General features: G+C 45.7%; 1 protein-coding gene across 1 annotated transcript in view; it reads right to left on the bottom strand.

Moving 5' to 3' along the window:
* SBNO2 (strawberry notch homolog 2) overlaps nt 1-26307 on the bottom strand; it is a 142880-nt gene that overhangs the window by 29667 nt on the left and 86906 nt on the right. The window contains 11 exon segments of the mRNA XM_087952707.1: nt 2812-2909; nt 3701-3877; nt 7497-7650; nt 8548-8653; nt 9823-9940; nt 10715-10858; nt 12555-12645; nt 16407-16540; nt 16687-16847; nt 20520-20616; nt 23471-23566. Of these exon segments, the coding sequence (XP_087808833.1) occupies nt 2812-2909; nt 3701-3877; nt 7497-7650; nt 8548-8653; nt 9823-9940; nt 10715-10858; nt 12555-12645; nt 16407-16540; nt 16687-16847; nt 20520-20616; nt 23471-23566 (1376 nt within the window).

Here is a 26307-nt window from a genome sequence, read left to right as displayed (position 1 = left end):
TGTCTGCAAAAAAAAAAAAACCCAAACAAACTCCAAGCTCAGAGAGCAGGAATGACCCCACAGTTCAATCCTGAGCTACAAATATTTTCTTCCGTTGGTAAAAATATAGACTTTTCCTGGTATGATGGTCATTTGGACATTATTTCCCAAATTGCAGAGGTGGTATTCAGCAGGTTCTGACCAGTTCTGGAGAACTGGTAGCAGAAATTTTGAGTAGTTCAGAGAACCGGCCAATCCCACCTCTGACTGGTCTCACCCCCATCTATTCTCCGCCTCCCATTGAGTCCCATCTGATCGGCTGGGTCTTCTTTGGTTGCCCTGCACAGGAGAACGGAGCTGGAAAGCAGGTTAGTGGGGTAGGGAAGGAATTGAGATTTTATAGTATCCTTCCCCTGCCATGCCAACCAAGCCATGCCACTAAACCAAGCCACACCCACAGAACCACCCACCACTGCCCAATTGTAACGGTCAACATTGCCCTGCCATGAACAGTATACCAGGAAAATCTATTATTTTACAAATAGAAGATAATTTTTGTAGCTCCAGATTGAACTGTGGGGTCCTTGGTGCTCTCTTGGGGTTTGTTGTTGTTTCTGCAGACGTTTCATTACCCAACTAAATACCGCCATCAGTGCGAGAAGGGAGTGGGCTTTCCTCTTTTATATACTAGTGCAGGCCTGTCAAACTCAAGGCCCACGGGCCCAATCCGTCCTGTGGGGTGGTTAAATTTAGCCCGTGGGGCCAGCCTGGATATATCGAAGGACCGGCCCGCAGTGCCTCTACTAGCCAAAACGGGCCAAGTGAGGCTCCTGCGCAGCCCGTTTTCAGCCTCCGCGGCTTCCTGCGGCACTCTGGTGGCAGAAAATGGGCCACACGTGGGCCGTGAGCCCCCCCCGCCCCCCGCTTTCCCCAGCAGGGGGCTGAAGGAGGCGTCCATCCCATCTCCCTCAACCTCTCCGCCTCCCCCCACAGCCCATGGAGAAGAACTACAATGCTGATCCAGCCCTCGGAGAAATCCAGTTTGACACTCTGATATAAGACTGTGATGGCGAACCTATGGCACGCGTGTCCACAGGTGGCGCACAGAGTCATATGTGTGGGCCCGCGAGCCCCAGCCAAACTTACCTGCACTGCACATGCGCACACCTCCCAGCTGATTTTCGGCCCGTTTGAGGCCGTTTTCGCCCTCCCCGGAGGCTCTAAGGAAGCCTCTGCAGTCTCGGGAGGCCGAAAAACGGGCCTTCCGGAAATACCGGAAGTGCCAAAACGGGTCTGTTTCCAGCTTCCCGAGGCTCCAGAGGCTTCCCTCAAAGCGGCCAGGAGGGTGAAAATGGCCTCCCCCAGGCCCCAAGAGGGCTTCCAGAATTTGAAAACGGGCACTTCTGATATTTCCGGAAGGCCCGTTTTTTTGGCCTCCCGAGGCTGCAGAGGCTTCCCTCGAGCCTCCGGGAGGGCGAAAACGGCCTCAAAGGGGCCGAAAAAACCAGTTGGGAGGCACTCGCATGCGCTGTGCAGATAAGGGGGTGGGGCAGGGGTGTCGCGCACGCATGTGCGGGGGGGGCAGGGGGCATTGCATTGTGGGTACTGGTACGCACGCACTTTCAGCACACCGCAACCAAAAGGTTTGCCCTCCCTGGTATAGGAGAACCCTGGAAAGGGTTGTTTTGAGGCAGGGAAGGTAGGGGAGGTGTTGGGACTCACATGGTAAGGCCTTTCGCAAGCAAGCAGTTGATGAGAAGGACGGGCAGCGACGCGTCATCCCTTTCAAATTAGGCAGCCTTATGCTTTGTCCTTCTTGCTTAGGCTACAGACTAAACAGGGGTCTTCACAAGGCCAGGTAGGAAAAGACTAAACAATGCAAAGGCCGGGTGGGGGGGTGGGGTGGGGGGAAGAGGTTTGTGGTGGGATGGACTCAAATGTTGATGACAGAGCTTTGAGAGGTGGGGGGAAATGCACCTGAGATGTCTCCCATCTTCACCCCTCTCTCTCCCAAATGCACGGTAGGTCATGGAGAAAGCATGAGCGCACACACACTCGGATGGCCAAAAGGGAGAAAAAAAACAACGAAACACCAAAATGAGGTGGCTGTGGGAATGGCGTTGTCAACTAAAAAGACGCTCCTTTTTTTAGCAGAAAAAGGGAGTGTGGGGGGGAAACAGTGCATTCCTTAAATGCCTCAGATAATCGCCTTGGCAGCCCAAAGCTGTTGGCACGCAAGATTATTACTGGAGAGCATGATTGATGACTCTTGGCTATGGATGTGTCCCATTGGAGAATATTCATCCAGGGGGTGGGGGGAAGACCAGGGTCAAGGGGGAAATGAATGATGTAATTTAGTATCGGCTGCACCCCGCTAACACCAACATGGCCATTCCTAATAAATCAATTTTCTTTTCTCTGAGATGCGGCTAGAGACTTTTGATTTGAGTGGGGGTGGATTTGTTGGAGCCCTGACAGGTGTGGCCTGAGCTTGGCGGCTTGTTTCAGATGGAAGAGGCAAAGGTGGTGAATCTCTAGGGCAGCCAATTGGTTGTATTTCCACGGGTGCCAATAAGAGACCAAAAGGAAGGGGCAGCTTCTTTTGAGAATGCCAATGATGGAATGAATGGAGGCACTGGGTTTCTTAAAGGCCGCAGGAAGGGTAAATAGTTCAGAGGTGACTGCCTTTATCAGAAGGCAACGAAGCAGTGACCTCCGGGGGCTCCCTCCATGCTACCTGCAGGATTTGGGGGAGTTTGTAGCCCCCAACATCTTGGGCAGGGACCGTGGTAGGGTTTACGAAACGTGCATCCTCCCAAACAGAAAACTCACTCAGCTGCCGACACGAAGCAGTTCAGGTGCCCCTCGTTCTCATCCAGAACTTCCCGGGTGCGGGCTTCTCCCGTCGACTGCAACCCGATCACCACGCACTGCGGAAGGCAAGCCGGGCAGAAAGGAGACCAAGGATGGCCGGCATGTGGGAAAAGAACGAACATCAAGATGTGGAACAGGCTGGCTGAGAAAACTCAGGAATTGAAAGCGGTGGAGGAAGAAGGGGGACGGGGTGGAGAAGGGGAAGGAGGTATAGGAGAGAGAGGAAGGAGGGGAGAGGGGGAAGGGGAAGGAGGAAAAGGAGGAGGGGGATGAAGGGGGAGGAGGAGGAGGAGGAGGAGGAGGATGAGGAAATGAGAAGGAAAAGGACAGGGAGAAGGAGAAGGAAGGAGGAAGAGGGAGAGAAAGAGGAGGAAAAGGAGAAGGAAGAGAAGGAGAGGGGAGGGAGGGAAAGAGAAGGAGAAGGAGAAAGAAAAGGTGGAAGAAGAGGAGGAGGAGGAGGAGAGGGGAGGGGGAGGGAGGGAGGGAAAGAGAAGGAGGAGGAAAAGGAGGAGGAAGAAGAGAGAAAGAGAGGAGGAAGAGGAGGAGGAGGAGGAGGAGGAGGAGGAGGAGGAAGGGGGAAAGAAGAATGAGAAGGAAAGAGGAGGAAGAAGAGGAAGAGGAGAAGGAGAAGAGGAAGAGGAGGAGGAGGAGGAGGAGGAGCAGGGAGGGAGGGAAAGAGAATGAGAAGGAAAAAGAGGAGGAGCAGGGAGGGAAAGGAGACTATTTGAAGAGTTAATTCAAAGAATCACCAGATTGCAAAAGCAAATCTGTTTCAGGTCCTTCTCGCTCACATTCTTGAGCGATCGGAGGCAGAACTAAGGACGGGCTCCATGTTCTCCTTCCTCACCTTGCCCTTGCCGAGCTCCTCCTGGGCCAGCTCCACCAGACGCCGGACTTTGGCCGCAATGCAGAGGTACTTGAAGAAGCGCTGGTGAGCCCCCCAGAACTGACCCCACAGAGACTTCCGGGACTCCAGGCCAATGAGGTCTGCAGCCTTTTGGAAAACCACCAGGGCTTTTGCCCACTGCCGACCGGGGGAAAAAAAAAAGAGTGTTTTATTTATTTATTTTTATTTATTCACTTGATTTGTCAATCGCTTACAAGATAATAGGTACAGGTACCGTGTTTCTCATATAATAAGGCCGGGTCTTTTTTTTTTTTTTTTTGAGCCCCGAAAAAAGGGCTAGGCCGTCTTTTCGGGGGTGACTTAATTCCCCTCCTTGCATCCTTGGGCGGGCGGGCGTCGTTGGCTTGGATGTCAGCCTCGGCGTTGGTGGGGCACTTTGTCTAGGGAGAACTTCCGCTGCCGTTGCTTTCCCTTCTGCCCGTGCTGCCGCGGCATTTGGAGCGTCGCCGTGTTTGGCGCAACCACGCGGGGCCAGTCAGGGCTCCTCCCTGCGACCAGGGCGGGGGAGGTTTTGTTGTGGTAGGGCGTCGTTTTTAAAAGAATGGCCTTTGCCTTCGAACGATGCCCGGGAAGGCGGCGACAGGAGCGCCTAAAGCTGAGTATCTCCGGTGGGGCTTCGGTTGCAGGGAGGAGTCCCGGCCGGCTCCGCGTGGTTGCATCGAACACCACTGTGACGCTCCAAACGCCAGGGTGGCATGGGCAGAAGTTGAAGCAACGGCAGCGGAAGGTCTCCCGATACGAAGTGACCTACCAATGCCGAGTGACCATCCACGCCGACAACGCCCGCCTGCTGACCCGGCCTGCAGGCAGCACCATAACCGGGGGTCTGCAGCAAAAGTACTTGGCGAGAGTAGGGAGGTTGGTGGCGAAACATGGTGGCTGCCTGGGGGGGGGGGCGCTCCTAACGCCAAGCCCTCCCCCACCCTTCCCCCCATGTTTTAAAATAGGCCTAAATTTGGGGGGAGGGGCTTAATTTCATTTTATGCCTATAAAACATGCTGGGACTTCCTGTTGGGGGAGGCTGTATTGTTGGAGAAACACGGTATAAATATGAGTAAGAATACAGGAGATAGGTACGAATAAATGGGGACAATAGGACAGGGACGGGAGGCACGACGGTGCGCTTATGCACGCCCCTTACAGACCTCTTAGGAATGGGGTGCGGTCAATAGTGGTTAGTTTGAGGTTAAAGGAGTGAGGGTTAGAGGATGTAACAACAGAGTCAGGTAGTGCATTCCAGGCATTGACCACTCTGTTGCTGAAGTCGTACTTTCTGCAATCGAGTTTGAAGCGGTTTACATTGAGTTTGTATCTGTTGTGTGCTCTTGTGTTGTTGCGGTTGAAGCTGAAGTAGTCATTGACTGGTAGGACATTGTAGCAGATAATTTTGTGTGCTACACTGTAGGAGGAGTAGTTCAAGGTTGTCCAAGCCCAAATTCTCAAACCTGGTGATATAGGGCATTCTGTTGCGAGCAGGGGAGTGGAGTACTCTTCTCGTGAAATACTTCTGGACTCGCTCGATTGTACTAATGTCCGATATGCAGTGTGGATTCCAGACTGATGAGCTGTATTTAGCAGTTATAATAGCATTTTCGGGAGTTCATTTAGAACAAGGGTCTCCAACCTTGGCAACTTTAAGCCGCTGGTGGACTTCAACTCCCAGGATTCCCCAGCCAGCTTTGCAACTTTTTGCCGGGCTTAAAGTTGCCAAGATTGGAGAGCCCTGATTTAGTATGAGTTTATATCAAACCCTGTGAGAGGGGAGGGACTGGCCCAAAGTCAGCCAATAAGCTTCTGTGGTTGGGGAGGGATTAGAACCTGGGCCCTCCCACTCCTCATCCACCTTTTTGCCCTAGATAATCTGATTGGCTCTGGAGCTGAGAGGGAGGCACTAGCCCAAAATCAGCCAAGGAGTTTTAGGGGGGGGGAGGGCAAGGATCTGGACCTTTCCTCTCCTTCCTCACTCTATTGGCTAAGTGGGAGGGACTGGCCCAAAATCAGCCAATGAGCTTCTGTAGCTGAGGAGGGATTAAAACCTGGGTCCTCCCACTCTTAATCCGTCTTTTCATTATTTATTTTATTAGCCCCTGGTTTAAGCTGGCTGGGGAATTCTGGGAGTTGAAATCCTCCAGGCTTAAAATTGCCAAGGTTGGAGGCCCCTGCTCTGCAGAGACCCAAGGGGAAACAGGAGGATAAGCAAGGCCGGAGGATCTGACCAACCACATGAGCTAGAACAGTATTGGCAGTTTCTTCTACACTCTACTGCTGAAAAACTGCAATATGTCTCGAATATCTTTATATGGAAACAGGAAGATAATTGTAATTTTGAAGCCTTCCAATCTGCCTCCAGCTTAAAATGCCACAACACGTGACCTAATCTAGCATCATCACTTTGAGCAGCAAGAAGACAAAAGTCCCTTGTAAGCCTGAGAACCAGGAGGACGCTACCTGAGAAAATAAAGTACCTGCAAATTTGTGGAATTACAACTCCCAGCATTCCCAGTTACTAACCATTGTTAGGAATATAAGTCACCTAACAGGTATTTGGGTTAGAAATATATAAACCAGGATAAACATTTTAAAACTGTATCTTTAAGAAAATGCAAAACTGTAATTGGGTGTGGTTTCTCAAACGGCCATAAGATGGAGCCAGAAACCTGGGTTGTTTAGTCTTAGTCTCAGAAGAGAGTGTGAGTGAGTTTCTGTTTCCTTCTGTTGGAAAGTATTGCTGTTCCTCATAATTGACTGGTATTCCTGGATTTGATGTAAGTCTGATACTGAACTGTTTTTGACACTGGAATTTGTTATTGGATTATCCCTGGATGAAAACTGACTGATCTTACCTGTGAATGACTTTGGACTGCTTGTTTTTGAACTTTGCTTAAACCTTTCTGGAAGTAAAAACCTACATTTACTGTACAGTGTATCTGTGTGCTGTGTGTGTATTATTCAAACACTACTCTCAAATATGTCTCCCTGTATGTGCTCATTCTCCTAACGGGGAATTACCTCAACAACCATGTTAGCTGCATTGTTGGTTGTTGTTGTTTAACAATATTGAGTTCCCCTATCCCTGGGCTAAACAGAGAATTGAATGATCTGCTACAGGTTAGACATTTATATTTTGGGCTGTTTATGTACCATCAATGAGTGGCGCGGTGGCCTAGAAGTGGAGCTCTCGCCTCACAACCAGGAGACTGTGAGTTCGATCCTAGGTAGAGGCAGATATTTCTCTCTCTAGGTACACTGAGAATATATCGGCTGCAAAAACTCCGCACTGGCGACGGGGAGAGCATCTGGCCAGTAAACACTCAGCTCCGTTCAGTTGATCAGACTCCACCAGGCAAGGGATTATGGGGTTGTTAAAAGAGGAGGAGGAGGAGGAGGAGGATGTACCATCAAGTTGTTTTCGACTCCTTAGCAACCACTGATAGATTTTCTCCAGGGCGATCTAGTCCTAACCTCTACTCTCAAGTCTCCCACTGGTGAAACCTGTCACCATGGTAACTGAGTCCCTCCCCTTGCTACTGGTCATCCTCTTCCCTTTCCTTCCCCCCTTCCCAGCATGATGGACTTCTCTATAGAGAACTGGGTCTTTGCAAGGTTCATTCGCATATTATGCACGTGAGGTCACAGGCTTCTGTCTTACCCTACAGAAATCAGCTGGCCAGAGTCCAGGTGGCTCCAGCAAGCGAGCCCAGCCTATATCACACAGCCCCAAAGCATAAAAGCTTACCAGCTTCGCTGCCTTGTTGTACACGTCCTTATATGCCGCGTCCAGTGGGATTTCTTCTATCCGGAACGTGACTCCAGAAAAGCTGAGCTGTCGAGCGATGTACATCCCATTCACTTTCATATCCATGGCAACGATCTCCATAGCCCCAACACCTCTGCGGAGGAGGAAGACAAGAGATACAGATGACCTTTGGAGCTGCGGATTTTCCATCACCACCACAAAACCGTTTGTTCATTCATTCATTCATTCGTATTTATAAGCCCCCTTTTTTTTTCTTCAAAAGAAGATAATCAAATCGGAATAAACACTACAAGCAGAGTTTCGGGATAGAGAGTGATGTCAATGTTTGTTATTAAAAAAAAAAAAAGTACATTGAGAGGTGTGTTGGAAAAACTCCCACGCCTGTCAAAAGGCGAGACACACACAAGTCAAAACAGACCGAACAAAGATAAGGCCGCACAAACAATTGCAAACAGCTTTTGTGGCCTGATCAAATGCTGGTGGAGATAGGTGAAGTTTAGGTCAAAATAATATCCTTGTCCAGGTTGAAAAGAGAACTTGGGTCAGCTTTAGCATTCAAATCTTTAAAAAAAATTGTCAGGTGGAAGATGCAGTTTGGGTTTATTTTTAATGCCCCAGAGCAGAGGTCTCCAAACATAGCAACTTTAAGACTTCTGGACTTCAATTCTCAGAATTCCTCAACCAGCTATACGGTTGAGAAATTCTGGGAGTTGAAGTCCACAAGACTTAAAGTTGCCAAGTTTGAGGACCCCTGCTCCAGAGGCATTAACCTACAAAGGAGGCCATTCTGGCCAAACATCAAGAGGAGCTGTTGGCCAGTGGAACAGGCTGCCTCATGAACTCAGGGACTTCTCCTTCACTAGAGGTCTTTAAATAGAGGGTGTGTGTGTGTGTGTGTGTGTGTGTGTGTGTGTGTGTGTGATCTGCCAGAGATGCTCCAGGAGATCCTGCACTGAACAAGGGGGTTGAACTAGAGGAACCCCTCCCCCCTCCAACTCTGGGGTTGTGTGATACCCAGATGGAGCTTTACCTCTTTTCAATGGCATGGAGGAAGTCCTCAAAGGAGCGAAAGGGGGTGCCTTCTCCCCATATCCCCAGCCGACTCATGTAAATCATATTCTTTGGCTCAGAGGCACCTGCCGAAGAAGAAAACAGGCCGGTGGGATGGAGACGGAATTGTTAGATGCACTGTTTCAGTGGACCAGTCCATCTTTCTCTCCCTCTGCTCCATCCATCCATCCATCCATCCCCTCTCCTCTCTACCTCCCAGTATTTTTCAATCTTGGCAACTGTGTGGACATCCTTTCTACCTATTCTCATGCTAACTGAGGAATTCTGGAAGTTGGAGTCCACAAAAAGTTGCTGAGTTTGAGAAACTCCTCTACTCTCGTCTGTGTCTGCCTACCTCTATCATCTATCTACTTATCTGTATCTATAATCTATTCTATTCTATTTCTATTCTATCATTCTGTTCTGTATTTCTATTCTATCATCTATGTATCTATCTATCCATCTATCCATCTATCTATCTATCTATCTATCTATCTATCCATCTATCCAACTATCCAACTATCCAACTATCTTACTATCTTACTATCTATCTATCTATCTATCTATTCATCCATCTTACTATATATCAATCTTACTATCTATCTTACTATCTATCTATCCATCCATCCAACTATCTATCAATCTTACTATCTATCATCTATCTGTCTATCTATCTATCTATCTATCTATCTATCTATCTATCTATCTATCATCTATCTATCTATCTATCTATCTATCTATCATCTAATCTTTGAGATTCAGCTATCTATATACCCATCCATCTATCAATCAATTTTACTATCAACCTTACTGTCTGTCTTGTCTGTCTGTCTGTCTGTCTGTCCCCCTCCTAACTTCAGGTCCATTTTCCTTTCTCCCACCTTTCCCTTTTGTCTTTTCACCATTTTTAGAACCACACCCCTCCCACATGGTCCGGAATAAAGAAATGTGTCACAGTTTCTGGGAAGTCTATAGACAACATCCTTTGTTCCCCAGAAACAGATGTTCAGAGCTAGCTTGTCTACGCAAACTTGGGAGAAAAGGAAGCTGGCATGGAAGCGAAATGCTGGATGAGGCTGGCCTTCTCCAGCTGGGTTCATGCTGCCCTGGTAGGGACTGGAGCTTCAATGTCCGGAAATAGTCTACCACCCCCCCACAAGTGTCAATGCGTCTTGATTTGGAACTGCCCAGAGTGGATTCTCTGGCTAATAGACTCCTCCCTGCAAATGTGCTCAGCGCGATGCACATCGCTCACCTGTGGCACTGGCGTAGACGACCCTCGCTTGAGGCAGGTTTTTCTGCAGGTCCAATACTGCTTTGCCCATCTTGGTAGAGCTGGCATTTTTGGCTTTGTGGCATTCGTCGAACACAATCTGAGAGTGTGAAGGCTCGTTAAGGGGAGACAATTTAAAAAGGGCGGAGGGATCCTGGTAGACAGACAGAGGGGGTGGGGTGTACGACAAAGGAAAAACAGTTCTGAAGGCAAGGGAGGGGAGAGTCCATTGTGACCCTGGGCAGGGTGGTCTGCAGGTGGGGTCAAAAAAAATCAAGATGGCAGCCACAAGAACACAAATGAAGATCTACCCAGAATAGCCCGATTTGAGTTGGGGAGGGAGAAAACGATCCCCGGTTGCAGGGCAATAAGAAAAATTAAAGCAGTCAAGAAATCCAACAATTATAATCCGTAGGCTGCTAAAAGGAGGGACAAAATATAGATAGTCCTTAACTTACGACCACAATTGAGCCCGAAATTTCTGTTGCTAAGCGAGGCAGTTAAGTGAGCTTTGTCCCATTTTTACACCCTTTCTTGCCACGCTTGTTAAGTGCATCACCTCAGTTGTTAAGTTAGTCGCCCGGTTGTTAAGTGAATCTGACTTCCCCATTGGCTTTGCTTGCCAGACGGTCGCAAAAGGGACATCCTAAATATGAGCCAGTTGCTAAGCATCTGACTTTTGATCATGTGACCGCGTGGATGCTACAACGGTCATTAAGTGAGAAAAATGGTCACAGGCCACTTTTTTCAGTGCTGTTGGAACTCCGAACAGTCACTAAATGAATGGTTGTAAGTCGAAAGCTACCCACCGTCTTGTATTAACCCACAGCCCCAAAATGTACAGAGGCCGGATGGTTTATTTCTGTTAGGATACAACACCATCAAAATCGTCCTTGCACCAATCCAGGATCTGGTTCAACCTGGTCCTATGCTGGCCGCCCGCTTGGCTTTCTCCGATCAAGGCGGAATAAGTGGCGAATAAAATCCCCTCCGAGGTAGCCGTGTCACCATATTTAATCTGCAGCAGGAAAAGATTTTTTAAAATGCAAAAAAAGAGACGAGAGGTTTTCACAATGTTGATGTATTTGATATACATCTTAAAATTGCCACGGCTGAGAAACCATTTCCTGCACGGAGTGAGATTTTAAGATTTTAAATCCAAGCGCCTGACTCTGAAGAAGGAAGATACAGCTATTCATTTTTGCAGAAGTTCCCACAGACCTGGGTCACCCATGGCCCGGTATTAAATATATCAGTGTTTGTCTGGCTGGGGAATTCTGGGAGTTGAGGTCCTTAAATTTGCCTCAGCTAAGGAAACACCAAAATATGTGATTTCCCCTCGGGAGGGACCTCTGTTAATTTACCTGGGATGCATTTATGTGCCCGAAATAACTCCCAGCATTCCCGACAGGGCAAAGAAATCAAAGGCAGCTCTGCACAATCTAGGCCAACCTTGGCAACTTTAAGATGTGTGGACATCAACACTCAGAATTTGAAAGGGAGAGAGGGAGGGAGGGAAGAAAGGAGTGGAGGAAGGGAGGGAGGAAGGAAAAAAGGAAGAAGGGGGAGGGAGGAAGAGAAGGAGGGAGGGAAAGGAAGGGGAGGGAAGGAGTAAGTGAGTGAAGGAAGGAGGGAGGGAGAGAAGGAGAGAAGGGAGGAAGGAAGGAAGGAAGGAAGGAAGGAAGGAAGGAAGGAAGGAAGGAAGGAAGGAAGGAAGGAAGGAAGGAGGAGGGAGGGGAGGGAAGGAAAGGAGAAGGAAGGAAGGAGGGAGGGGAGAAGGGAAGGAAGGAAGGAAGGAAGGAAGGAAGGAAAGGAAGGAAGTGTGAAGGAAGGAAGGGAGGAGGGAGAGGGGAGGAAAGGGAAGGAAGGAAGGAAGGAAGGAAGGAAGGAAGGAAGGAAGGAAGGAAGGAAGGAGAAGTGAAGGAAGGAAGGAAGGAAGGAAGGAAGGAGGGAGGGAAAGGAGGGAGTGAGTGAAGGAAGGAGGGAGGGAGGGGAGAAGGGAAGGAAAGGGAGGAAAGGAATGAGTGAGTGAAAGAAGGAAGGAGGGAGGGAGGGAGAGAAGGGAAGGAAGGAAGGAAGGAAGGAAGGAAGGAAGGAAGGAAGGAAGGAAGGAAGGAAGGAAGGAAGGAAGGAAGGAGGGAAGGGAGGAAAGGAGTGAGTGAGTGAAGGAAGGAGGGAAGGAGAGAAGGGAAGGAAGGAAGGAAGGGAGGGGAGGAGTGAGGGAGTGAAGGAAGGGGAGGGAGAGAAGGGAAGGAAAGGGAGGAAAGGAATGAGTGAGTGAAGGAAGGAAGGAAGGAGGGAGGGAAGGAGAGGGAGGGAGGAAGGAAGGAAGGAAGGAAGGAAGGAAGGAAGGAAGGAAGGAAGGAAGGAAGGAAGGAAGGAAGGAAGGAAGGAAGGAAGGAAGAAGAGAAGGACATTTTTCTCTCTTTCCCTCAATAACTATGCAATGCCATCCAATCTACGATCTTCTCAAAGGCTTAGAACAGCACCAAAATACAAATAAAATATCCAAAACAAAGAGAGCCCATGATTATTTTGATTTCCTTAAATGAAACCATCACAAACAAACATAACAGGAATAAATATAGGCAAAAGGCAGAACCCCCCCCCCCTGTGCCTTGAGTTCTCAGTGCTCCTGGTCAGCTTTTCCCATGGGGTGGGGGTTGGGGGGGACAAAAAGAAAGGATATAGGAAAAAAAAACACCTGTACGTACCTTGTTTAAAGCATGGACAGGGAGGTTCGGCGCATTGATATCCTTCAGGTCCCTCTCGGCATCGTATTTCAGGTCATTTGAGACACTGAACCTGAAAAGTGGGGAGGGGAAGAGCCAAAAAGAACGGGGGGGAGAGGTTTATAAAGGAAGCCGCTCTTACCGGTCTATCAAACACCATATTTTCATTTACAGCCAGTCCTCGACTTACAGCTGAGTCCCGACATTTCTGTTGCTAAACACGACAGTGGTTAAATGAATTTTGCCCCGTTTTACGGCCTTTTTTTTTTTTTTGCCAGAGTTGTTCCATGAATCATTGCGGCTGTTCAGTCAATCACACGGTTCTTACGGCGAATCCGGCTTCCCTGTTGGCTTTCCTGGTCAGAAGGCCGCGAAGGAGGATCGCATGACCCCCCCCGGGACACTACGACCGTCATAAATAGGAACGATCTGAGTTTTGATCACGTGACCGTCGGGGAATGCTGCAAAGGTCGTTAAGTGTAGGAAACGGGCGTAAGTCACTTTTTTTCAGTGCCGTTGTTAACCGTCACTAAAGGGACTGTCGTAAGTCGAGGACGACCTGCATTTATTTCATGAAACAAGAGGACCTCCCCCTCCTTCTCACTCACAATGTTGCCTGTTTGTGGCTGGGGACTCCTTTTTAAAAACATCACTTCACAGCAGTGGGACATAACAGGAGTTGGGGGGGGGGAAGAATCTGGCCCTGGCTCTGGGTGGCCCCCAACCCTTTATCTGAAGGCTTCGTGCCTCTTTTATCTCTTTGGTTTCCCAGCAGACTCCAAGAGGAAATCTCGCCAGTTCGGTCCCAAGGATTTGAGGTCGCGGTTTCAGAGGGGCTGCAAGAGTCAGAAGAAGTGGCCGGAATGCAAGGCCGGTGGCAAATGGGTTTTTGTTGTTATGGTTATGGTTGACTAAGTAAGCTTGTTTTGTTTCTGGTAGGCGATCTAGAGCTACACTGTTCAAAATCTGGAAGGTCATCAAAGTGAGGGCCAATTTGACCCATAGGAGGAATGACATTCCAAAGATGTCAAGATATATTATCATACTTTATATATTATCATATTCTATCTTTCCTTCCTTTCTTCCTTCTTGCCTTCTCCTTCCCTCCTTCCTTCCTTCCTCCCTCTTTCTTTCTTTTTTCTATCTTTCTTTCTTTCTCGCTCCCTGCCTACTCCTTCCTTCTTTCCTTCCTTCCTTTCTCCATCGCTCCCTTTTCCTTCCTTCCTCCATTTTCCTTTTCTTTCTTTCTTTTCTTTCTTTCTTTCTTTCTTTCTTTCTTTCTTTCTTTCTTTCTTTCTTTTTCTTTCTTTCTTCTTTTCCTTTCTCTTCCTTCCTTCCTCCATCTTTCTTTCTTTCTTTCTTTCTCTTTCTTTCTTTTCTTTCTCTTCCTCCCTCCCTGTTCCTTCCTTCCTTCCTCCATTTTTCTTTCTTTCTTTCTTTCTTTCTTTCTTTCTTTTTTCTTTCTTTTTTTCTTTCTTCTTTCTTCTTTCTTCCGTTCTCTTCCTTCCTCCCTCCCTTTTCCTTCCTTTCTTCTTCCATTTTCCTGTCTTTCTTTCTTTCTTTCTTTCTTTCTTTCTTTCTTTCTTTCTTTCTTTCTTTCTTTCTTTCTTTCTTTCTTCTTTTTCCGTTCTCTTCCTCCTCCCTCCCTTTTCCTTCCTTCCTTCTTCCATTTTCCTGTCTTTCTTTCTTTCTTTCTTTCTTTCTTTCTTTCTTTCTTTCTTTCTTTCTTTCTTTCTTTCTTTCTTTCTTTCTTTCTTTCTTTCTTTCTTCTTTTCTGTTCTCTTCCTTCCTCCCTCCCTTTTCCTTCCTTCCTTCTTCCATTTTCCTGTCTTTCTTTCTTTCTTTCTTTCTTTCTTTCTTTCTTTCTTTCTTTCTTTCTTTCTTTCTTTCTTTCTTTCTTCTTTTCCGTTCTCTTCCTTCCTCCCTCCCTCCCTTTTCCTTCCTTCCTCCCCTTCCTTCCCGATACAGGTTGATGTAGCAGTGCTTAAGGTAGCAGGCTAGAGTTCAGGAGGAGACCATAAGTTCTAGTCTCGTCTTAGGTATGTAGCCAGCTGGGTGAACTTAGGCCAATCATTCTCTATCAAGGCCTACTAAGGGAGCAATGGCAACATACTTCTTTTTTTTGGGGGGGGAGGCGGCAGGGGGAATTTGATCTAGTAGTGGTTAAAGCTAGAAACAAGGAAACTGAGTTCTAGTCCTGTTTTAGGCAGAAAAGCCAGCTAGCTAACTTTGGGTCAATCACCAGGTCTAGTCCCACCTTAGGCATGAAAGCTGGTTGGAAGCCTTAGGAAGGAGACAATATTAACCTTGTTTTGAAAAGCTTCTTCTCCAGTAACATTGAATTGCTAACTAGGGCATACAAAACCTTTGCCAGACCAATTCTCGAATACAGCTCGTCGGCTTGGAACCTGCCCTCTATATCGGACCTTAACACAATTGAGTGGGTTCAGAGATATTTCTCGAGAAGAGTACTCCACTCCTCCACTCACAATAGAATTCCCTATATGCCTCTATGCTCGAAATACTGGGCCTGGACAATCTGGAACTGCGCCACCTGCGGTCCGATGTAAGCACAGTTCACAAAACTGTCTGCTACAACGTCTTGCCTGTCGACGACTTCTTCAGCTTCAATCACAATCATACACGGGGCAAACGACGGATACAAACTCAAGGTAAACTGCTCCAAACTCGATTGCAGAAAATACGACTTCAGCCACGGAGTGGTCAACGCCTGGAACCCAACTCCGTGGTTACAGCCTCAACCATGGCACAGCTTCAACCTCAAACTGTCTACCGTGGACCTCACCCCCATTCTTAAGAGATCCTTCAAGGAGGCGTGCATAAGTGCACCAGCGTGCCTACCAGTAGTCCAAAAATTTTTTACTACTGGTTCTATGGGCATGGCTTGGTGGGCGTGGCAGAGGAAGGATCCTGCAAAATCCCATTCCTTCCCAACTCCTGGGGGAAGTTTACTCCAAAATCTCCATTCCCTCCCCACCCCACCAACCTGCTTTCCAGACAGTATGATGTTCATTAAGCACATATTGAATGTAAAGAGAAAACCAAATAAAAGAAGACCCAGCCGATCAGCTGGTACTCAATGGGAGGCGGAGAATAGATGGGCCAGTCAGAGGTGGGATTTGCCGGTTCTCTGAACTACTCAAAATTTCCGCTACTGGTTCTCCAGAACTGGTCAGAACCTGCTGAATGCCACCTCTGCTACCCTCCCTGTCTTACTGTCCCCATTGACCTGCATTTACTCCCTTTGTTCATGTTTATGTTCATATAATGTTATCTTGTACATGTTTGATGAACAAATAAAATAAAATAAATAAATACTTCTGAAAAACCTTGCCAAGAAAATGCCCAGTATTGGACACAACTGAACATAAGAGAGAGAGAGAGAGAAAAAAAATATCCCACTACAGAACAGCTACTCAAATTCTCTTTCCTGAACTAAGTTGGGGCCTTAGCCTTGAGGACCCTATACCTGTGGTGGCAAACCTATGGCACACGTGCCGAAAGGGACACGCAGAGCTGATTGTCGGGTATTTGGCACGCATGTGCAGGGGCGTGGTAGCGTGGACACACTCACGCATGTGCAGAAGCACATGGGAAGCACGCAGGAGGCATGGGGGGGGCGTGCGCATTGCTTTCTGGGTGAGGGCATGTGAGCACGAGCATTGGCAAGCGTGTGTGCCATTATTGGCACGGGAGCCCAAAAGGGATTAGCCACCACTGCCCTATACACTGAGAAAGGAATACAGGAGAGAGATTTCAATGCAATCTATGAGAGCTTTGACACAGAACAGGGGGGACGATCTGATCACTCACCACAGAGCCTTCTTCCTTCCCTTCAGGTAATTTTCATAGATGATCCCTGCGATGGTTCGGCCTTTCCCGACGCCTGCACCGTCTCCTATCAGGAATCCGGCTCTCTGACCATTGGGAAGCAAGTTTTCGTGTTCCTAGAAATCCAGCAGAAAGGAATCCAATGGAGGAATCGAGCCAAGAGGCACTGCAGGAGCAACTCCGCAGCCTCTTCCAAGCTTACGACCCTATCTTGGCTGTGTTTCATCCAGACCCGCCCAAAGCCACTCCACTCCATGCGTACCTGGCAGGCGTAAATTATGGCTTCCAGCTGCAGGGCAGAGAGCGACCCGTTTTCGGCAATCGATTCGGGGAGAGAGAGGACATAGGTGATATCTGGAGGAGGGACGCTGGAAAGCGTGCTGGTTTCTACCACTCGGTCAGGGTGGTGCTTCCCAATTTTCGCTGTAAGATGAAGCAAAAAGGGTTTCTCAGCTTCTCTGGAGAAAATTGAAGTTCTCCGAAAGGGTCAAAGGGCATATTAGACCAAACAAGCCAACAATTCTATTAAAAACTCTATTTGAAGGGGGAATTTTGGGGCCCTAAGCCAGTTTTCATTCAGCAAGGAACGGCGGATTTGTTGACTTGTAAGAATGATGTCTAAAAACTTTTGACAAGACTTTTGACAAGCAAAGTCGATGGGGAAGCCAGATTCACTTAACAACGAGGTTACGAACTTAAGCACTGCAGTGATTCGCTTCACAACTGTGGCAAGACTAGTCGTAAAACAGGGCAGAACTCACCTAACAACTGTTCCGCTTAGCAGGAGGAGAAATTCTGGGGCTAGCTGTGGTCGTAAGTCAAGGACTACCTCCACCAGTATGTAACCAATGAAATGGTAAAACAGAACAGGTTATGAGCAACCTGCTGTCTAATTGATTTCATACCTAAAGAAAACTATTCCAGTATCTATGATACCTAAAGGATTTTTCTTCAGAACTGGTACCGTGGGAGACAGCAGGTACTTTACTTCATACTTTATTGTCATTTTTTTGTCATTCTTTTACTGCGAGCACACCGGCCCATGTTAAAAATGAAATTCTGTTGCTTGATCATTGTCCATATTGAGTTGATCTCTGGCCACCCTTGCCTTCCAGTCAGAGATAGTCTCTGTTTGTTAACTGCCTTATTCTAAGACTTGAAATCTGCCCAGGAGCCACCAATGGTTTCTCCCTAAGTGCTAGCTAGGGCATTAGCTGCAAGGGTCAACAGCCTCTTCAGTCATGCCCAGAAGACAAACAAAGATTTAAGACGGGAGGAGGCAGGAGTTTACCAAATCAGGAAGTCAGGGATTAAACAGTATTCTCCGCCTCATCCGTGGCTGCTTTGCACAGGGAAAGCTCACTAAGATTTTAGCCCTCCTGAATCCCCTCGTCCTTCCAGATAGAGAAAATCACCCTTGATAGCTGGGACAATTTTTAAGGAGGTGTGATGGAAAGTAGTCTGGATGGGACGCATTCTGGAGGAGCAAGAAATAACTCATTTCAGATAGATTGTGTGGGAGAAAAGAGGAAGGATGATGGAAAGTAGTCTGGATGGGACGCATTCTGGAGGAGCAAGAAACAACTCCTTTCAGACAGATTGTGTGGGAGAAAAGAGGGTGAGGACAGCTCCTCCCTAACAGCCCCCAGTGTATACCTTTTAAAGGAGGAGCGTCCAAACGCACCCCCCCCCCCCCCCCCCCCCCCCCCCTTCTCCTCTTATCTTTTTATTTTTTAGTTGGGACCCGGTTCATGTATTCACAACTATGTCTACAGGTGAAGAAACAATAAACAAACCTAATACTAAGATAAATCACAGTGTCTGCCTTGGTTTTTGGCACCTGACAAGAGGAAAGAGTAATCACCAAATCGGTTACGTAGTAAGCCTTTATTTATTTAGAAAAATTCATATGTCTGCCTGAACTCATTCATAGTGACCACAGATGGCTTACAGCAGGGCTGTCAAACTCATAGCCCGCAGGCCAGATGCATCACACACTGCCCAGGCCCAGGCCAGTTTAGCGAAGGGGAGAGAAAGTCACAATATGTCATGTGACAACATCGTGACGATGCAAGTTTGACACCCCGGCTTACAGAAATAAAATCCCAAATACAAATCCCAACAACCCCCCACTCCTTGAATCAAAAGCCTTGTTCAAGCATTACATTAAGTCATGGTGTGTGTGTGTGTGTGTGTGTGTGTGTGTGTGTGTGTGTGTGTTTGTAAAAGATGAGGAAATGAGCAGTTTAGCTCATCAGGAGTCCTGGTGACGCAGGGGTTAGAATGCAGTATTGCAAGCTAACTCTGTTGACTGCCAGGAGTTCAATCCTGACCAGGTCAAGGATTGACTTGGCCTTCCATCCTTCCGAGGTTGGTAAAATGAGAACCCAGATTTTTGGGGACAAGAGGCTGACTCTGTAAACTGCTTAGCGTGGGCTGTAAAGCACCGTGAAGCGATATGTAAGTCTAAGCGCTATTGCATATTGCTACTAGCTCCAAAAAGCTAGTCCTGTTACCCTAATCTAATTCTCCCTCCAAAATTGGGTCCATAAAATTCATTCCCACCACTTCCAGCGATGTCCACAGAAGAACTTGAAAGCCATCCTGCCTTCCTTTCCACCAACCCTTCCTATGTTGTCCATCTTTGCTATAACCCACATCTCACAAGCCACAAAGGACTAGTTTCACACAATACCCCAGGGTCAAATTTTCATGCAAATTACACGTAGACTTTGCCCAGTGTGCAAGTCTACTCAAAGGCAATTGTGTGGGATGGAATGAGATGGAAGTCTCTTGTTGACCCCCCAAACCTACTTCTCTGCGTCACCAAATCCTACAAATGGAAAGGAATTCCTGCAGCTGTCCAGTCCAACCTTCGACTCAATGCAGAGTCCAAAGTAAAGAATCTTAATCAAGGCAGATGTAGCCTCTCCTTGTGACTGAGTCACTGGTTTCATTGTTCCTTGTTATGCTACTATCGTGTTGAAACCAAGGAAGCACTTATGGCTATCCTGTTTACAGATACACCAAGAGGAAAATGGTGATTTGGTTGTAAGGAGTTCTAGGGGATTTCCTACTCACACAACCTGCCCCACCCACTACCACCCACATAGTTTAGGCTTCAAGTATTTGTAGTGTCAGGAAGTTGAACACCACATTACCCCTGCCTTCCATTGGTTGCTAGAAGAGGGTCTCCCAACCTTGGCCACTTTAAGCCACATGGACTTCATGGCTGGCTGGAGAATTCTGGGAGTTGGAAGTCCACGTCTCTCCTAAAGTGGCCAAGGTTGGGAAAACCTGCTGTAGGAAAGATTAAATTTTCCTTCCTAAAATTGCCAGAACTTTCCTGCTTGAGGATTCTGGGAAATGAATTCTAATAAATCTGGGAGCACTAAGCTGGGGAAGACTGGACTTTCCACATAAGAAAATGCCTGGGATTTTAAGACAGAACTATTTTTGTTAGGCATAATACTAGAAAAATATGGATAAAAGGAATGTATATTATCAAATATACATTACATGTTTTATATATCAATTACATGTTTTTTATATATCATTACATGTTTTTCAAATATCACTTACATGTTTTAACAGCAGCAAGAATTGTGTTTGTGCAACATTGGAAAAGCGAAGCAACACCCATGGAAGAACATATAATTAAAAAAAATGGACTGTGAAGAAGTGGACAGATTAACACTGAAGATAGAAGAAAAAGACACAGAATATTTTCGGACTTGGGACTTGTTTTACCAATGGTTGGACATCAGAGGTAGAAATTAGGAATTTAAGAAGTATTACTATGTAAACGAATGGACTCAGCAGTATGATGTTCATTAAGCACGTATACAACGTAAAGAGAAAACCAAATAAAAGAAGTCCCAGACGATCAGCTGGGACTCGGGAGGCAGAGAATAGATGGTGACAGGGCCAGTCAAAGGTGATATTTGCCGGTTCTCTGACCTATTCAAAATTTCCACTACTGGTTCTCCAGAACCAGTCAGAACCTGCTGCATCCCACCTCTGTATATATACATACACACACACACACATATATATAAAGCAGAAACAGCATGGCCAGGGGTTTGACCCACTCACATTTAGAAGGGATATAATCGGCGTACGTTTCTGTGTGACCCAGTTCCTCTGTTTCATCATCGTCGCCCTCCTCTTCCTCTTCTACCTGAGTTTGGGACTGAAATGGAATGAAAAACAGAAATGTCAGACAGGCGAGTAGCAAAGGGGCAACAGAGCAGGCGTGTGGTCCATTAGTGATGCTCCCAGAATCAGAGGTGGAGATACGGGAGGGTTAGCATTTGGATAGAGATTGAGAGGGAGTGGGGTCAAGTGGGAAACAGCTGTGACTACATAGTCACAACAGGACAAAGTCCAATTCCCCTTGATGGCCGTTCAATCTTACCTAGTTTTACCCAGGCGCAAAGTGTTAGTCCGAGAGGGTTCCTGTATGTGGGCTTGAGCAATAAAATAATAAATTGAAACCTTCACAGGTGGACCTGATTGTTCATGCCTGACATTATTTAAATTAGATTCTCAATAGAACATTCATGTTGTCTCAGCAGCTGTTGGTTTTAAGACATATGTTGATGGGCTTTTAATAAAATATAGGAAGTGGGAAAGAATACACGCGATGTGGTTATTACTCTCTGAACTGTATAACCCAAAGCACCAGGAAACCTATTGTTGGAAAGTCTTCTATTAAGGAACTGTAAATATGATTATTCCTCATATCGAGAAGGAATCAAGAAGGAAATATCATGCTTGTTCTATTATTATGTTGCTGTTGTTGGTTCCACAGTCAGCCAGATATTTAGACTGGATTTGGCATTTTTATCCACTCATTGAGTCCTTCCCAAGCATCTGGGATAGGCAGTTATATTTTATATTTTATATGATATTATATATTAAATATTTTATATTATTATTGTATATTATATATATTATGGTGTTAAAGGTATTGTTGTGGGATGTAAGCTGTTCCGAGTAAAGCTGCCTTTTGCAATTGACTTAAGGGGGATTTTGTCAACGCCAATGGTGTTCAAATAGCGCTCCAGGTGTTTTGGGACTGCACACAAGGCATCGATCACTACCTTTGCTTTCTTTTGCCACAGTTGTATTTCTATTTGCTGATTAATGACCACAATTATTTCATTTGATTTTCTGTTACATATCTTTAAATTTTCTGATTTTCTCCAGTTTTTTTTTCTCTTCTCTTCTGCTGTTTACATGTCCAGTATCTGCTGCGATGTCCACTATCCTGACTTTCTTGCCCTTCTTCTCAACAATTGTTAAGTCTGGTGTGTTGTGTGTCAGGTACTTGTCTATTTGCATCCCAAACTCCCAGAGCAGTTTAGCTACTTCATTTTCTTTTTTTATTTCCTCTATTTTTGTGGTCCCATAGTTCTTCCTTGCAAGTAAATTTCTCACAGATCTTCCAATGCACCCGTTGTAGTTACTTTGTCAGGCCATTGTTTGCAGTCGGTCTGTGTAATCTTCTAGCAGCTGCTAATCAAGTAGTTTGCAATGGCAGTACTTGTTGTCTGTTGCCTTCTTCTCATTTCATCTGTATGCATTTGTTCTTAAGGCTTGGTCATTTGCAGCCAAACTTAGCCTCTGTCCTCTCTTCAACATTCCTGCTCTTAACAATTGTCAGTTCTTTTTGTTATTTCTTTGGCCTTCAATTGTGTTTTGTGTGTGTCTTTGTGTGCTGGCCATCTAATCCTTTGCCTTTCCATGTCCCTTTTTATTCTTCATTATTATTCTTCTCCTCCTCCTCCTCCTCCCTCCTCCTTCCATATCCACCATCGGATGTTGGTGATCATGTTGGCGATCCTATTTTTATCAACAGCCACACAAAAAAGTGTTGCTGAGTTTTATCCAAACCAGTTCCGTAGGTTTTGAAGCCATGTTGTTCTTCTTTTGCCTGGATCTCATTTGCCTTCAATCTTTCCCTGGAGGATGAAGTGAAGTATGCCGTATTTTTCCGGGTGTCGCATCACATGTCTGAAATATTCTAACTTTGGCTTTTTAATGGTTTTGATGATTTCCCTTGGCATTCCCAGGCGGCTTATCACCTTCTCATTTCTGATTTTGTCAACCCAGCTTATATATAACAGCCATCTGTAAATCCACATTTCAAATGCTTCTAGTCTCTAGTTCAAGTGGCTTTCTGTCAGAGACCAACTCTCCACTCCGTAGAGCAGGACAGAAAAGATATAACCTCTGACAAACCTGATTTTCAATCTTGGGCTTATGTCGTGACTGCAGAAGACCTTTTTCATTTTCAAGAATGCTTTGCGAGCTTTCTCCATCCTTGTATTTACTTCAGCGGTCTTGCCTCAGCTTTCATGTAAATTAGAACCAAGGTACATGATCCTTTCAACTTTTTCTAGCGGTAATTCTTCACTGAGTCTTTCTTATAGACTACAACCATCGGCATTGACAAAACCGCCATCAGTCAATTGCAAAAGGCAGCTTTACTTGAAACAGTTTAGGTCCTGACATTTAACATCATCAAATATCCATATCCATCTCAGGTCCTTGGGAAGGACTCCATAGTTGAATAAAAATGCCAAAGACAATCAGTCTGGATGTGGCTGACTGCATTCAACCATAATACAAGTAGTCCTCGACTTACAACCATAACTGAGCCCAAGATTTCTACTGCTAAGTGGGACAATTTGTTAAGTGAGTTTTGGCTGCATTTTACAACCTTCCTTGCCACAGTTGTTAAAGAATTCACTGCAGTTACTAAGTAAAATGGTTGTTAAATGAATCTGGCTTCCCCGTTGACTTTGCCTGTCAGAAGGTTGTAAAATCACATGACCCTGGGACACTGCAGCTGTCATAAATACGAGTCCGTTGCCAACTGTCTGGATTTTGATCATGGGAATGCCACCACGGTTGTGTGAAAAACGATCGTAAATCACTTTTTTCGGTGCTGTTGTAACTTGGAGTGGTCACGGAATGAATTATTGTAAGTCAAGGACTACCTGCCCTAATGATGGGCCTGCCTTCATTACCTTTATTACCTGGATGCTTGAAAGACGAGGGATGTCCTGAGTAGCAGTGATGTGGTTTTCTATTCCCTGTAAGCCTTCCAGGCTTTCCAAGTGGGGAGGCAAGGCCTGAACAGAAAAGGAAATATGGACATTAGAACCCAGTTAAGAGCCAATCCCAGACAACCTTATTGGGGTGCAGAAGCTAATTTTGTTAATCAATGGATGGGAAAGTACCAGAGACCTTCAGGGTTTATCTACCTAGATTGAGAATTGGGGGTTTCTTACACGCCTTTGCTGGTTTGTTTGTTTTTTCTCTCTGTGATTGTCTATTTCAGTTGGATATTTGGGGGTGCTATAGCTGCTCTGAGGTCAGAAAGGCATATATGCACCCCTAGAATTCTTGGGTCAGGGGTTTAAAAAAAAACCTCCCAAGAGCCCTCCCTCCTGAGAGCATCCCACAAAAGGCTGAATGAACTAATGATTCAACAAAACAGAAAACATCTATTTATTATTATTATTATTATTATTATTATTATTATTATTATTATTATTATTATTATTATTACTGGTGTTGTTGTTGTTATTTGGCTGGAAAGATGTAGAGTTGCTCATGATGGTGAGATGGGCAGTGTATCAATTGAATAAATAAATAAATGCACACCTACAGATTGGAGTTGATCAACTAATCAATTGCTTGATTCTTGATTGCCCTGAGCAGAAGGATATCTATCTATCTATCTATCTATCTATCTATCTATCTATCTATCTATCTATCTTCTCTTTCTATCTATCTATCTTACATCTATCCATCAATCAATCATCTACATTATCTATCTATTTATATCTATCTATTATTTATCTGTCATCTACATTATCTATCTATGTATCTATCTATGTATCTATCACCTTCTCTCTCTCCTATCTATCACCTACACCTATCTATCACCTACATCAGGGGTCCCCAACCACCGGTCCGTGGACCGGTACCGTCCGTGGAACAAGTCCTACCGGGTCGCTGAGCTTATTGGCGCCGCCATCTGTTTTGATGAAAAAGTGCTTCTGGTGAGCTTTTCCGAGAAAGCTCACCGGAAGCACTTTTTCATCAAAACAAGATGGCGGCGCCCAGCTGATGTCGGTACCGGGCCGCGCCATAAAAAAGGTTGGGGATACCGGGCCGTGGCATAAAAAAGATTGGGGATCACTGACCTACATTATCTATCAATCATCTACATTATCTATCTATCTCTATCTATCTATCATCTACATTGCCTTCAATGTACCTATCATCTACATTATCTATCTATACCTACCTACCTTATCCATCCATCCATCCATCCATCCATCCATCTGTCCTTATCTTGCCTATTGCACTATACTATATAAATTATTCGTTTGTTCATTCATTCGTTCATTTATTCATTCCTTTGTTCAATTTCTGCAGACGTAATTCTGACATGGGGAAGACCCACCAAGCCTCCTCCATCAGCCAGGTGGGCAATATTGTACAGAAGGATTGGCTTTCTTGCACTCTGTCCAGTCAGGATTAACACTCAGGCTTCCAAACGTCAACCCGCCCTGGGATATCTCCCTTGCAAAGAACCCACCACCTTTTCCTCTCCAGCACTTGACTAAAGAGAAGAATATCAAGAACGTAACCTCTGCCTATACATCAACAGAGGGAGGTGCTGCCCCAAACTTGCTCCTTCCCTTCCTCTTCCCTCCCCCTCCATTCTTCCTCTTGCATTGCATGTTAAGTTGCCCAATGTATGAGAGACTCTGACGCATCCTCCCTGGGGGGGGGGGCTTGTTTATATTTATTGTTTAATTGGTTCTGAGGGTTGTTTTAGAGGGTTTTAATTGTTTGTTTTATTGTGTGCAGCCCAGAGTCACATGGGGATACGTAAATTAGATAAATAGAGCTCACTTTACTTTTATGTATACTTTTATATATCTTGGATATGGGATTCTTTTTAATGTTGGCACCGGAAGAGATTTGAAGATTCTCTCGTTCAGATGCTCATTTTATTGTTCTCTATTCGTGCTATTTATAACACATGTTAATGTGCATTTGGGGGAAAATAGTGCAATAGACAAAAAACAGCATTTGTTTGTGTGATGTTGAACTAAAGGTAATCCTGGACTTACAACTTTTGATTTAATGACTGTTCCAAGTTCCAAGGGCACTGAAAAAAGTGACTTACGACCATTTTTCACACTTGTGATCATTACAGCATCCCCATGGTCACATACATGACAACTGACTCATATTTATGACAGTCGCAGTGCCCCAGGGGGTCATGTGATTCCCTTTTGTGACCTACTAACAAGCAAAGTCAATGGGGGAGCCAGATTCACTTAATGATCATGTTACTAGCTTAAACAACTGCAGGGATTCACTTAACAACGCCGGGAAGAAAGATAGTAAAATGGGGCAAAATTACAACTGTGTCATATAGCAATTGAACTTGTGGGCTCAATTGTGGTTGTGTGAAAAACAGGGATGCTGCAACGGTTGTTAAGTGTGGAAAAAATGATCATAAATCACTTTTTTTTCAGCAGCCACTGTAACTTTCAACAGTCACTAAACGAATAGTTGTAAGTTGAGGACTATCTGTATTTAAGAGGAAGCTTGTGCATCTAACCACAGAAAAAGGGTCCCGTAACTAAATTCATCCATCATTGTTTTGAGTAATCAAAACCACACAGTAGTTTTTAAGTTTGAAGCAACACCGCCCAAAAAAAAACAAAACCGAAAAAAAACCCCAGTCCCACAATTGCTAGAATTTGTTTTTAAAAAAGCCTTTTTCAAAAATTCTTCCTCAACTTTTACAGCCAGATGCAGATTATCTATAAAAGCATGAAAATGC

The sequence above is a fragment of the Notechis scutatus genome, chromosome 1 (genome assembly GCF_049901735.1).
Source record: "Notechis scutatus isolate UNSWTSFEM ecotype Mainland chromosome 1, rNotScu1.2, whole genome shotgun sequence".
NCBI classification, from domain to species: domain Eukaryota; kingdom Metazoa; phylum Chordata; class Lepidosauria; order Squamata; family Elapidae; genus Notechis; species Notechis scutatus.
The sequence above is the reverse complement of the archived record's forward strand: the minus strand, read 5'-3'. Positions and strand labels throughout refer to the sequence as shown.